At 35.7% G+C, this 14,823-nt stretch overlaps 1 protein-coding gene across 1 annotated transcript; it reads right to left on the bottom strand.

Moving 5' to 3' along the window:
- Positions 1–512: 512 nt before the first annotated feature.
- chp2 (calcineurin-like EF-hand protein 2) lies at positions 513–4,094 on the bottom strand. Its single transcript, XM_084126071.1, has 7 exons — positions 3,816–4,094; positions 3,241–3,313; positions 3,052–3,132; positions 2,516–2,640; positions 2,175–2,236; positions 1,984–2,106; positions 513–1,887 (listed from the first exon to the last, which is right to left on the bottom strand). Exons 1-7 carry the CDS (start codon positions 3,880–3,882, stop codon positions 1,834–1,836), a joined length of 585 nt encoding a protein of 194 aa, XP_083982197.1. The 5' UTR covers positions 3,883–4,094; the 3' UTR covers positions 513–1,833.
- Between the last annotated feature and the right edge of the window lie 10,729 nt (positions 4,095–14,823).

Below are 14,823 nucleotides of genomic sequence, written 5' to 3' on the forward strand. Positions count from 1 at the left end.
TCATCAATGAATCCTGAAAAAAGTATTCCAAAAAAATATATTAAACAGCACAACTGTTTCCATCATTGATAATAACTGAGTATCAAATTATCATATTAGAATGATTTCTGAAGGATCATAAGACACCAAAGACTGGAGTACTTGCTGATGAAAATTCATCTTTGCATCACAAAAATAAATTACATTTTAAAGTATATTAAAAAAGAGAACCATTATTTTAAATTGTAATAATATTTCATAATATTACTGTTTTTTGGGGGGTTTTTTTGTTTTTAACTGCAGGCTTGATGAGCATAAGAGACTTCTTGCAAAAGCATTAAAAATAGTAGTGTTTCCAAACTTTTGACTGGTACTATATAAAAAAAAATTATGCCATAACTTAATTCATCTCGAAATGAATTTCTGTTGCAAAAAAAAATGCTCACTGCTTAACAAATTGGGCTTGTTCCACAAGAAGAGCTCCCCAATATTTAAAAGCTTCTGTCCAAAAATATATCAAACAATACTTTGAATATTATGCAAATTGCTTTAATATCACTCTTAGAAAGTTAGTTACATTTAATACAGAGATGAAAAAAGCCCTTTTTGACTAGTTTTGGCATAGCATGCATAAGTGCAGTAAGATGAGGTACTGTATCTTTGTGGCATTGAAAGAATTAAGACATATTTTGAGATTTCAATACCATAAAAACAAATCCAGTTTTTTTCAGGATAAAGTGACAGAACTTTTAAAAATGCATAAAATCATAATGTCACCAGGAATCTAGATTAAAGCATTTGCATCTAATAAACCTTCAAACTTGTGAAATCTTACCTTGGGATCCTCTCTCTCTCTCTCTCTCTCTTTCTCTCTTTCTCTCTTTCTCTCTCTCTCTCTCTCTCTCTCTCTCTCTCTCTCTCTCTCTCTCTCTCTCTCTCTCTCTCTCTCTCTCTCTCTCTCTCTCTCTCTCTCTCACACAGTTTTCCACATATGGTAATGTATGACAATTTAACACTGGGCATTATGAATGTTATTATGAACTCTTTCCCCTGCAGGAAAACCTGCAAGTTATAATGACATAACAAAATGAACTAATCAATTCAGTAATTTTTTAAGATGCAGAATGCAAATATACACTACCATTCAAAAGTTTGTGGTCACTAAGTTTTTTAAATAAGTATTTTATGCTCACCAAGCTGGCTGCATTTATTTAATCAAAAAAATACAGTAAAAACAATAATATCGTGAAATATTATTACCATTTAAAGGAACGTCATTTATTCCTGTGATGGCAAAGCTGAAATCAGCATCATTACGCCAGTCTTCAGTGTCACATGATCCTTCTGAAATCTTTCTAATATGCTGATTTGCTGCTCAAATCATTTTTCAGGATTCGTTGGTGAATAGAAATTTAAAAAGAATCACATTTATTTGAATAGAAATCTTTTGTAACATTATAAATGTCTTTACTGTCACTTCTGGTCAATTTAAGGTATCCTTGCAAAATAAAAGTATTAATTTCTTTCAAAGTCCAAACTTTTGAACAATAGTGTATCACTGGCATGAATAAACAATAATAAGCACTTGGCACCACCTACTGCCCACAGCAAAACACAGCTAAACTTTTAACTTTAACTATAACATTACTGATCCAGACTTTTGAACGGTAGTATAAATCATTTGTCAATGTGCAGTTTTAGTGCATACATTACCAGTGCATTAAAGTCCTGTAAGACATATAAAGGCTGATCCCGTCATACTGTCCAGTGTCTTGCGGTATTTCTTCCATTTTCTGAGACATGGATGTAGAGGCGTGCATGGTTGGTATAGAAGCTTTCCCATGATGCTCTAGTCTAGCGCAAGAAACGGATGCTCATCTTGTGATCAATGTTGACTTTCTCCAAAGACTGATACAAAACAATAAACAGGTCGAAACACAAGTATTAGCGATCATATTCCACTGGCGCTTTCAAAAGCCGTGAATGCAGAATTTTAGCCGATACCTTACGAAACTCCTCAAAGGATATTGCGTCATCACGGTCTAGATCTGCCTCTTGAATAGTGCGGTCTGCTATGCTCTCCAGCTGCTCCTCGGTCACCTGCATCCCTAGCATGTCCCGGAGAACCTGTCAATCAGTCTGCTGTCAGTCATGTTCTGTTTGTGAGAAGACAGCAGAATGAAGAAACTACTGACCTTTAAAAGCTCATCTCTGGAAATCTTGCCATCCTTGTCCTGGTCATACAACTGAAACGCAACTACAGGAATGAAGGACCAGGTGAGGTTGAAATGATCTTCTCATTCCTTTCAATTCAAATCAATATTTCACGTCGATTTATTTATTTATTTGGTGAACAGCAGTGTAATAAACAGGATATTGCACTGTCAGATGGTCATTATCATAAAATAAACCCTTTCATGATGATATATCTCCATTATTGACCATCTAAGTGTACATTATCTCTTTAGTAACATCATCTGTTCCACTACTGAGAGGATGTGGTTAATCTACCAGGTAAAAGCGAAAGCAAACATACATTTGAGTTTGTTGCTCCTGCTATTAATGGGCTCAGGAGAATTGGGGTCTTTGGGTCGGTCCTTGTCAACAGGCCGGAAATGCGCCAGGATCCTCACAAAAGTGTTAAAGTCCACTGTTTCCTTTCTGAGAATGACATAATTGTTTATATCAACAAGATACAATCACTGTTTATGATTTTGGTAACTGAAAAATAGCTTTTTGAGAATTATATTTACATATGCGGCATGCCGTCTTTCAGAACTGATTTCCAGATAACAAACTAGATTTAACAGTCTAAACAAAAGGCAAATCAACTAATCACAGTTTGTTTCATTTTTATAAGTTGTTTAAGGGTGGTGATATCCGAAATAAATTATAGCCTACCACAATAATAGCTCAGCGTGAAAAAAATACTTAAATAGACAGTTTGGGCCTTGTATTAGACAGTTAAGAGTGCTTAATGTTAGATTCCAACATTCAAGACTTCAATGTTAACATCAGTTATTTGCAATCCTCTAAAATATTACTTTGTAGCTTATGCCAAGATTCGCTCACCCTGGGGAGAAGAAGGCACTTATTATTCTGTCTCTTATGGGGTTCATTGCCAGCTCCTTTATGGCTCCAAAATCCTGAGAACTATGCGAGAACAAGACAGGAGGAACGGGCAAATATTTTTTAAGTTACAAGTGAAATCTTAACTGAGGTAGTGTCATGATAAGACATCAGTCTAAACATCAGGCTCACCAGAGATGACCTCGTCCTTCTTTATCCAGAACTTTGAAGCGATCATACAGACGAATAATGTGGGCATGCGAGACTGGAAAAGAGAAATCACATATTATGAATTATGTTTCACTGAAGCCCTGTAGCATCGTGACTCAACAAATGGAGTGAACAAAGGAGTGCATCAATTCCAATGGACCGTATACAAATTGAATTGACCATTTAATCAATTCTCCTCTATAACAAACCTCACTGACATTCATTGGTGCATTTTTATTTCTAAATTGCTCGACATATACACATATACACTATTTGTGCAATACCCAGTGTGTATTTGTTTATCAGTGGTTTGCAACTGTGAAGTAAAGTCTCATGAGCTAAACACCTGTCATTGTCAATCTAGGACAGTTTTTGCACATGCACCCGAATTTATACCCAAACTTTGAGATACTTTTATCTTAGCAAACATATGCACCTGAATGTTAGTATAAACGGCAACAAATGTGCAGATACAATTTTTATTTTATATCGTTGTTAACTCGTTCAAGCGCGACAACAACCAAACGCCAGTGTAATAAAACACAACTGTAACTCACAGCCCGTTTCTTGCACCAACTCCTCGACGTTCGGGATTTTTAAAAGGGTGGAGCTCGTCGAACCCATTTTATATCGTTATGTCGACAGCTTTTAAACATTTAAACCATATCCAGATAAATGAGAGCAAAAACGGATGAAAACTAAGAAGTCACGACATCAAAAATCAGATTTTAAAAGTTGCTAAATGTTAACGGGATGTTTGCACGCGCCGCTGCTGTTTCTTGTGCTTGCTCAGAATAATTCACGCTCTGTGTACTAGCAGCTACACAGATTACAACGCCCACTGCAATAACGAAATCCGATTCTTTTGAGTCGAATCTTTTCAATGAATCCACGTCTGAGCGGTTGAATGATTCATTTATGAATTGGACTGAATCGGTAACAGCGATTGAACGGAGAACCGTTTCTGTTCGAACGACTTGTAATGAGCCAAGAACAAAATGTAAAAATGTTATAAATAAAAAGTACTTTTTAAAAAAAGTATTTTTACGGCGTGAATGTATTCACATTTTATCAACACACTAGGAAGTAGAAATGGTTTTAAAACATTTAAACGTGCAAAAACTTTTGTAGACAAAACAATTATTTTTAGCTTATAATGTTTAAGAGATACATCATTGTTGCAACTGAATTCGGACGCAGGAAGTGACAATAAATATTCTTGAAAATAAAACTAAAAACGTACAACAGTGGGCCTGTCCAAATACCCACACATGTGGTCTTGGTCACTGACAGCGCGTGCGCGCAACAGGAAGTTAGTGCAAGATTGTCCCAGGTCTAAAAATGGTAAAGCGCAGTACAACGCTCACACCTATGACCCCCCGCTTCTGAGGGGTATTTGCGTCTATGGGTATTTGAGGCAAAAGCGTATCCGTCATTCATCGCGTTCAGGAACTGACGTACCCGATTTTGTAGGACAGTGGTTCTCACCACAGGGCCCACATTTGCCATGCCTCGACCTTTCTTTTTTCTTTTTTTTTTTCTTTTTTTCTTTTTTTTTATGTTGTCCGCGACTTTTTAATGTTGTCGTTTTGTCTGAATATCAACATTTGTGAGATTTAGTCAGTCGAAACAGTTTTGAGGTTAATTTTTCTAATTTTGTGTGAAAATATGATTATGAAATGTTGAATATTAAAGTTTTTTGTGTCTATTTGTTAATGAGGGATTTGTGGACACATTCATGTTTTTAGATTTGTGGAGTAAAAGTTATAATTTTTATTTTTTAAGTAAAAATATTAAATTAGACCCTTGTAAGATGACCCCTTCAGAATTAGCACAGAAGGGCCTAAGTGGCATGTTGTTACTTGTGTTATTATTTATGGGGTTATTATTTAATAATTCCATGAATTACATTATTAAAGTAGTTCACTTTAAAAAATAAAATTCTGTCATCATTTACTCACCCTCAAGTTGTTTCAAACCTGTTGGAATTTCTTTCTTCTGCTGAACACACAAAGATATTTCGAAGAATGTCGGTAACCAGACAGTTGATGGACCACATTGACTTCCATAGTAGGAAATAAAATACATCATGTAAGTAGAAAAGTGATCAAGTGCAAATACAACAAGTTTGGGTCATGACATAAGCTATAAAATATGCATTTATTATGTCAAGTCAGGTCAAGTCACCTTAATTTATATAGCGCTTTTAGCCTATAGATTGTTTCAAAGCAGTTTTACAGAGATAATAGGAAATTACAGTAACAGAGATTGTTTTGGCTTTACAGCAGCTCTAGAATAAAGTTATTGTCCAGCTAAAGTTAGTTTTGATTGATTCACTTCCGTTGCAAAGATCATTAGTTATTAACTTAGGGGCCGCTAACACGGCACCGTTTAACAGAAAACACTCAGCGTGCTCCGGCCTGCTCATCCGCACAAAACAGTGTCAGGTGGCTCAAGAACGCAAACCCTGAAATAGATTCCAAGGTGCAAGCCTTGAAATTATTTGAAAAAAAGGTTATCTCTGCGCAAACCTCAAAAACGCTGAGAGAACGCAGACACATCACATGTTTAGTCTATAGGTATGCGCGTTTGAATATATATGTGCACAGGCGTGTAGTCCTTCTTTACAAACCAACCCTCAACAAACTACTTGTCTGGCCTTAAAAATTATAATAAAGAATTATTTATCGCTTCCGTGTAGCCACGTGAACCGTAATTATCCCGACAACATTTTATATGTACAGAGGTAAAGGGGAGGGAAGGAGGCCTTCACAGGGGAGAGACTAGTTGACACTTCAGGACTGCGTTGTCGTCACGTCCAGGCGCAGGTCCTTCATCAGATCTGGATATGGCCTGGATCCGGCGGACTGCGGTAAACCTCGGAATAAACAGAGAGACTGATGTAACAAGTACATCAGGATTCATGGGAAGTGTTCCCGGTTCCGGCTGACCTAATCTATGCAGCCTAACATTGAATTATAGAAGTCTATAATGTGTTATGTATATGCTAGGTCAAAGAAGTGCTTTTAGTCTAGATTTGAACTGACAGAGTGTGTCTGCTTCCTGGACAATATTAGGAAGACTGTTCCAAAGTTTAGGTGCTAAATAGGAAAAGGATCTACCACCAGCAGTCGATTTTGATATTCTAGGTATTATCAACTGGCCGGAATTTTGAGATCGCAGAAGACGTGAAGGACTATAATGAGTTAAGAGCTCGCTCAAGTACTGGGGAGCTAAACCATTTAGTGCTTTGTAAGTTATCAGCAATATTTTAAAATGTATACGATGTTTAATAATGAGCCAATGCAGTGTTGACAGAACCGGGCTAATATGGTCATACTTCCTAGAACTCGAGCTGCTGCGTTTTGGACCAACTGTTGTTTGTTTATTAAGCGTGCATTATATGTCTATTGTGAAGTTTAAAAAAAAACTTTTTTTATTGCATAACAGAACAATAACAACACATAGAGAGATCACAATGTATTAAACTATTATCTATTACATTCATAATAGCATTAAAAGAAAAAATATTTTTTAGAGTGTCTATTGTGTAGTGAGTGCTATGCGTGATGGCGTAATCACGTAACGTAGGAAATGAATCAGTTTTTTGAGCTGGTTATGCGAAATTGTTCAAAAGAGTCGATTAGGTGAAATGAGTTTTATTTGTCATCACTATTATGCTACTACACAATGGCTCGTGATTATTTATGAACAAACACGTAGGCTATATTTGTAGTAGGCTAGCATGTGTTTGTTCATAATAATCACATTTAGCCTAATTTATAACAAATAGGACGTTTGTTTTTATTTAGCCTATTCATTTATTTGTATTTATGCTAATCTCAATGCATTATTTTTATATCAGATTTTAGATTATTTTTTGTCACCATCGAACGCTCACACGTAGTTGTAAAATTGTATCTTGTATCTGATAGTCGGGTCTCCGCACAAATTAATAAACAATTTGAGGGCAAAAAATGGCTCTGACATTTTCTTATACACTGGATGTCGACAGAGTCTTTTGAATACACTGGATGGCGCCAGAGTCTTTTGTACTTTTGCCTGTTTGCGTTAGTTATCAAACAAGACTGTCATGGGAATGTGTGACTGCTGATCTGCGAGCTTGGTCTGTTGCTGAGTACTAGTAGTTGCTTTAAAGACAAATTACTGGGGAAACTCTAGACTACAGATGATGAAAGGATACATGTTCAGCACAAGATCATCATCTAGTCATGTGGGAATGTTTATTGAATAAAACAACCTGCTGGTAGACAGTTAACTCTAGGCTTAAGTTTTAAAAATATCCAAAATGGTGTCAGGCAAGGCAAACTTAAATATATCACTTGAAATGTATTATGATCAAACTATTTCGACAGAAAGGATCACATTGTTTTGTTTCTAAAATCTCATATCCACATGCAAATACATTGAATGGATTACATGTGTGGACAAGAAACTCTGCACCTTCCATGACATTCATCCCCCCCAAAAAAAAGGAATGAATTTGGCAAATCAAAATCATTCACCGTCTTAGACATTTAAAGACATTTTGTGCTAGTTATCAAAACTGGAGCATAAAAATACAATCACTGCCAGGTGCGGTCACGTGTGTTTAAAATATCAAAATGTAAAGGAAGAGAACAACAACAACAAAAAAAAAATTTACAAAAAAAAGAAAAGAAAAGAAAAGAAAAAGGCTCAAACACAAGCCCACTCAGAATTTCTAGTAATGGACAGAATGATGACCTCAAACACAAATACTTACATAATAAAGGCATTAATTATAAGGCATTAATTATATTAAGTATAGGCATAATAAAGGCATTAAAATACTTACATAATACCTCTTGGCATGCTTTTCACTGCATGTTTATAAGGAATTGTTATTGCTCTAATAATGGGTTTTGACGTGTTGTTGGTTTACGCAAAACAAGGCTAGTTGTGAGGTCTTGAAGGAATACATTTGGTATTTTTATATTCAATCTTGGTTCTGCAGTAGAGCTTAATCATTTTAAAAGCTCTTAATTTTATTACATTTGTGTAAGCCCTATATGCTCTAATAAAACTTCATTATTGCATTTCCTCGGGTAAAATGCAGTTTTACAGTTGTGAAGTTGGCAGTTCTCTGTGAACTTATTAATTCCCGGGGGACTTAATTAAGAATACATTCCCGTTGGAAGCCATTATTATCACCAGTGATATGATTAGAGGCCTAATTTAATTCCCTTGTACACACACTAAAGTAACTGTCTCCTGGAACATTTTGCAAAGGGAATTTGTAAACGGAGATTTTAATTCCAAACAATGACATTTCATGTTGCATTATAGTTGCTTCAAGAACAACTTTATAGTTGCTAAAAGTACTGGGGAATCTTATGTTAAGAATTCACTTGCTGAAAAAAGTCAGCATGTCAATAAAATGTCAACTGACCAGTTTGTGCTTGGGACATTACGCCGCATGGGGATGTGGGGACTTTCATGATGTTTTTGCATATTTTCATGATGAGGACACCTGCACAAGTCATATATGCCATTTGCACATCATATTTTGCATTAATATAACAGAGAGTTAAAATTACAAAACAATCCCTAACTGATTTTAAAACAGGATTTGGTTAATTTTGCATTAAAAATCCTGTTGTCCAAACATTCATTAAATGTGGAAAATTCAAGGGTGGTTGGTTGCCAAGTGGAATATTTGTAAATACTCAGGTTGCAGAGGGAAACATCTATGATGTCACAGACCATGTGATGCAGGTTAAGCACCTTGAGACTGGCATATATCCAAACAAGTGTAATTACTCACTAAATTAAGCAATTCATGTTTACCACAATCTGCAGGTTGTCGCTCGCAGTGCAACGATAATAGCTGTCCAAGTCAACATAATTGTTCCGGCATAATGGAGAAGAGCATTACTATAAATGGTTGTACACTCCTTTAAAAAAAAGAAAAGAAAAGACCTTTCACCTCCTTCAGGGTTCACAGGTGTAAAGCAATTTCCTCACGTTTGTGGTTTATTCTCAAAGCACAAACAATTGGGAAGAAGAAGAGTTCGGCTTTGGAAACTCCATTGAAACCTCATCTGACCACTCTGACTCAGTGTATATTTCTGCCTGTCATCTTTAAATGTGCAATCTCACTCCACATGGGGCTTGACATAGGCTATATTAATAAAAATAAAGGTTCCATAAGGAGGTTTTCGCAGTGATGCCATTGAAGAACCATTTTTGTTGCAACAAAGAACCATTAGTGAACAGTTCTTAAAAGAACCTTTTTTTTCTTAGTGTGAAGAACTTTTTAATAATCCAAAGAACCTTTTTCCACATAACCTTGTTGGTTCCATGGATATTAAAAGTTCTTTATGGTACCATCAATGCCCATAAAGAACCTTTATTTTTAAAGGGATAGTTTCTGTGAAAATTCTGTCAATCTGTGAATGTGCGAATAAAAGCCTAAATTCATTCTGTTCATCATATAAAGTGATCACGTCTCTTCAGAAAATCTGGACTAAACTGCCCAATTCATATGGATAAGTTTTATGATCTCTTTATGAACTTTTTGAAGCATCAAAGTGGTAGTTGCGTATAGCTGTAAATGGAGAGCCATAAATCTCTCAGATTTCATGAAAAAAATCTTCATTTGTGTTCTAAAGATGAATGAAAGTCCTACGGGATTGGTACGACATGAGGGTGACATTTTTGGGTGAACTATCCCTTTAAGAGTGAAGACTTCTTTACTCATTTCAATTTTGAAATACACTACTTATATTGGCATGAATGAGCAATTCATCTCTATATTCCTTTGTATTCTATACTCAACTCTTGTGCCATACACAAAACGATCTGTCTTACAACATGCTGGATATAAATAATTGAAAATGCTGGCAACACCCACACAGTGCTTCCCGAAAGGTCTGCATTGCTCAGAAACTGTTTGTTCCCGATATTTATCTGAAACAAAAGCAATGCTCTCAAAATCACATCCTTTGTTGACATTAATCCTGACATATTGCCAACTGTTTTGAAATTGAAATGGTTCGTCAAACGGCTGTTTTTTGGTGCGTCATGCAGTAGTCAGAGATTATTATGACCATCAGGAATGTCCCAGGAATATGGGAGAAAATTCAGATATAAATCATTGTATATTATATAATATAATATTATATTATATTATATTATATTATATTATATTATATTATATTATATTATATTATATTATATTATATTATATTATATTATATTATATTATATTAAATATAAATAGATAAATAGTTCAGCAACTTAAAAGCTATGACATTTCTCACTAGCAATGTAATAACGGCACTGTTCTTGAAGCAGATAAACTTACAGATTCGCTATTAGAAGAGGCGCTGCTGCCGAACACTGTTGAGAGACGCACAGACGGAGGTAATTCATACATGCTTAATTTCTTTCACTGCTATCAGTGGCTCAAGTCTCTGTCAAAAACCTGACAATGTCTTTAAATACAACATCTGAACAATGTATTTTATATTTTATATTATATTGAACAATTATATCATATTATTTTTAAGCATATAGGTTACTTCCCTGATTATGCATGAAAATAAAAATGATGTAATTATTTAGTTATATTTATTTTCCTTTATTTGCCTGTTTTAAATGTGTTTATAATATTAAATTTAATACTTATATTTAATGGCTTTTTAAGGTAAGCTAGTGATGCGTGTGATGTTCTAGCCTGTGGAGTTTAAATTATAATGTGATATTTGGCTAGTTTTGCGGTTAATAGAAAACTAGTCATTATGTATGATTAAAAATGCTTGTTGTGCATAACTGTAGTCATGTATTATTATGTATGATTAAAAATGCTTATTGTGCATAACTGTAGTCATGTATTATTAACAAAGTATTATTAAACAACCTGTTTTCTATAAGATCTCTCAATCCTCATTTCCTTAAACTGTCAAACTTGGCATTACATTATTTACTTTTCAGCCAGATGTGAGTCATTCCATAAAAACGACATAGTAAATTCCATACAGTGTATGACACAGGGATTTGTCTCATGGAGAGTATCCTTACATCAACTCAGTAATTCAATGAAACTACTACAATGGCCTTGTTGAACATAGAACTACTGGTTCAGCCCGCAAAACATGAAATGAAACTTTAATCTAATTGCACAAAGAACCAGCCATTGTTTGGAACTAGGGACAGCCACCAACAGTTTACCTGTTGAAAACTCTTCTGTTCTTTCCATCCAGTTTAATTCCTGTAACCCATACCTCTTTCTGTTTTCACCTAAGCTTGGAAATGAAAGTAGTTTGGATGATTGATAGATGCTAAACAGGACACACCACAAAGGTCATTATCATAATACAATACATGGTAGGCGATACATACAGAGACAGGAGATTAAGAAAACACCAACCTACATTCTACGATTCCCATTTTAGCGAATTATCAACATAAAAAGAATGTGCTTTAAATGAAATCGTTAAAATTGTGAAAGTGAAAGCTTGTTAGGTATAGGCACCATGCCAAGGGGAAAGGACATATTTCCTGTCTTTCGGACATTGACCATTATGTTGGAATGCAGAAATTATGGTCAAAGGTCTTTTGTGCAAATGTTTTTGTTTTCTTGGGATATTCCAAGCTCAAACAAAACACGACAACATGGTCAAACCCCTAACGTTTAGCATTAGATCTAACCGATGCCACTCTCAAGGGGATTTTTTTAAGGTGTAGAAGGTGAACCTGTCGAGTCACAATGACTAACAACTAATTTTGGTCTACCTGGGTATTTTGCCTTGTCTGAGTTGAAATGCCACTTTATCCATCTCATTTTAACGTAAGAGTGGGCGAAGTGTGAAAAGGCTTCTGGTGTCATTTTACTTCCAGTAAAATACTCACCTTGCCATTTCACTTCCAGTTATTTTACCGGTACAAATACAGTCCTTTATGCTGCATTACACTGTAAACTGATAATTTTTACAATAATAATAAACACACTGGTCTGTAGCACAAATAGCTTTACAGTTTATTGCACTTTGTTATTCTTGTTATTCCACAGCTATGCATACGACACACAGATTTACTTAGCCCTATCGCCTAACGATTACAGCCCCATTGACTCCCTGTGCCAATGCACTGATGAAGTCAACAGTTGGAGGTGCCAAAACATTCTTCAGTTAAACAAAGACAAAACTGAATTCATTGCATTTGGAAACAAAGATGAAGTTCTCAAGGTGAACGCATACCTTCACTCTAGGGGTCAAACAACTAAAAGTCAAGTCAGGAATCTTGGTGTGACACTAGAGTCAGACCTCAGTTTCAGTAGTCATGTCAAAGCAATAACTAAATCAGCATACTATCATCTGAAAAATATTGCAAGAATTAGATGCTTTGTTTCAAGACAAGACTTAGATAAACTTGTTCATGCTTTCATCACCAGCAGGGTGGATTATTGTAATGGACTCCTCACTGGCCTTCCCAAAAAGGCCTAAGACAGTTGCAGATCATACAGAACGCTGCCGCCAGGATCCTAAGCAGAACCAGAAAATATGAACATATCACACCAGTCCTCAGGTCTTTACACTGGCTCCCAGTTAAATTTAGGATTGATTTTAAAGTATTATTACTGGTATATAAATCATTCAATGGCCTAGGACCTCAATACATTGCAGATATGCTCACTGAATATGAACCCAACAGATCACTCAGATCACTAGGATCACATCAGCTGGAAATACCAAGGGTTCACTCAAAGCATGGCGAGTCTGCTTTTAGCTATTATGCCAGCCGCAGCTGGAACCAGCTTCCAGAGGAGATCAGACGTGCTCCTACAGTAGTCACATTCAAATCCAGACTCAAAACACATCTGTTTAGCTATGCATTTACTGAATGAGCACTGTGCCAATGTTCGTCCGACTGTTTGTACGGTATTTTTATTTTATTTTTTATTCTAAACTGTTTTAATTATTCTTATTTCTTTTGATTATTTTAATTTCTTCTATGTAAAGCACTTTGAATTACCATTGTGTATGAAATGTGCTATACAAATAAACTTGCCTTGCCTTGCCTTGCCTTCTAGCTATTTACGTAAAGCAAATAATGAATCGGAAGTCTTGCACATTCAAAGAAAATATTGTACTTGCATTGCAAAATAAGGTTAAAATCTATAGAGATATAAAAGACACAGTCATGGAAAGTCATGCTGAAAAAAATAGAGGCAAGGGATCTGTGAGAATGCCCATTATTCTGTCCATTAAAGGTGAAAAAGCCCTATATGCAATAGGGATGCAATATCAGTGAATGAAAGAGGCACTCATCTGTTGCTCGACAGGTTCAACTGCATGTGATGTTTACCTGTGCATGACACTAATTGCACAATTGTCTTATACCTAATGACCTTAGTGAAACCAGACAGGTGACAAATATAATCTAAGGCAACAGCAAACGCAAAACTGAAACTAAATAAGGCAGAGGTGTGTGGAGAATGGAAATGTACAAATTGTTCTCCTATCCAATTAGAAAACAGAAAAAAAGAGGCACTGTGAAAGAAACGCCAAAGTATATTTTTGACAGATGGTGGTGTGGAGAATGTGCCCTTAAAAACTGGAAAACAACCAGCTTTTAATTACCACATGCCTAAAAGAGGGATGAATGTCTCATTAGTGCAGAACAGGTTGACGGGACTCTGCTGACACCATTTACCACTGGCTCTAATTGCTGAAATTATTGAAGGCCTGTATGTGTTTCCTGTTCATGTGACTCTGTGCTGCTCTGTTGTCAAGAAAGGGACCAAATGTGTGAACTTTACTGAGACACATAATAATAATATATACTTCAGTAATTATGATATAAACAATCGGCCATCTTAGAATTTTACATTATGATGTAAACTTTTTTTGTGGCGTAGATGAAGGGAAGTGTGAAGGTGTTGGGAAAAAGTTAGAAAATGCATTTTCCTTCCGTGCAAATGCCTTTTCCTCTGACTCATGTAATCACGAAAAGCATTGTGAGAGGCAGGGAGCAAAACAGTTTCCAATGATTAAACATTTGGGGAAAATGGCTTATCTAATTTCCCTTCTCTTGAACACATGAATAGCAGAGGGGATTTACATGTTTTGTTTTACTGTCGTTTTGCTGTGGAACCAAATTTCCCTCAAGAAATTGCTAGTATATTTCACAAAGCAACAGCAAGTAGCACATTTAATTCAAAGTGAAATTCGGAAGTAGAAAGTAGTTCTCCAATAATCTTACAACGTGGCTACTGCAGACAAGAGGAGTTGGATCCAAGTGCAGTAAACATTTATTGAAACAGGATAACTGAAATAATACCAAACAACAATACCAAACCGAACAAGATAAATCCAGGCACATGAACAAGAAGCTACAACAAACGCACACGATACAACCATATATTGGCAACGCTAGACAAGGAACAAGAGAAACACTGGGGTAAAGGGAATACAAGGTTAACAAGATAACAGTGTTAACAGAGTGGCTAATTGTCATGGGAACACACAAGGTTAACCAAGGGAACTACTGTAACAGGCCACACTAATCAACATGAAAAAC

This window comes from Abramis brama (assembly GCF_963993115.1).
Source record: "Abramis brama genome assembly, chromosome: 10".
NCBI classification, from domain to species: domain Eukaryota; kingdom Metazoa; phylum Chordata; class Actinopteri; order Cypriniformes; family Leuciscidae; genus Abramis; species Abramis brama.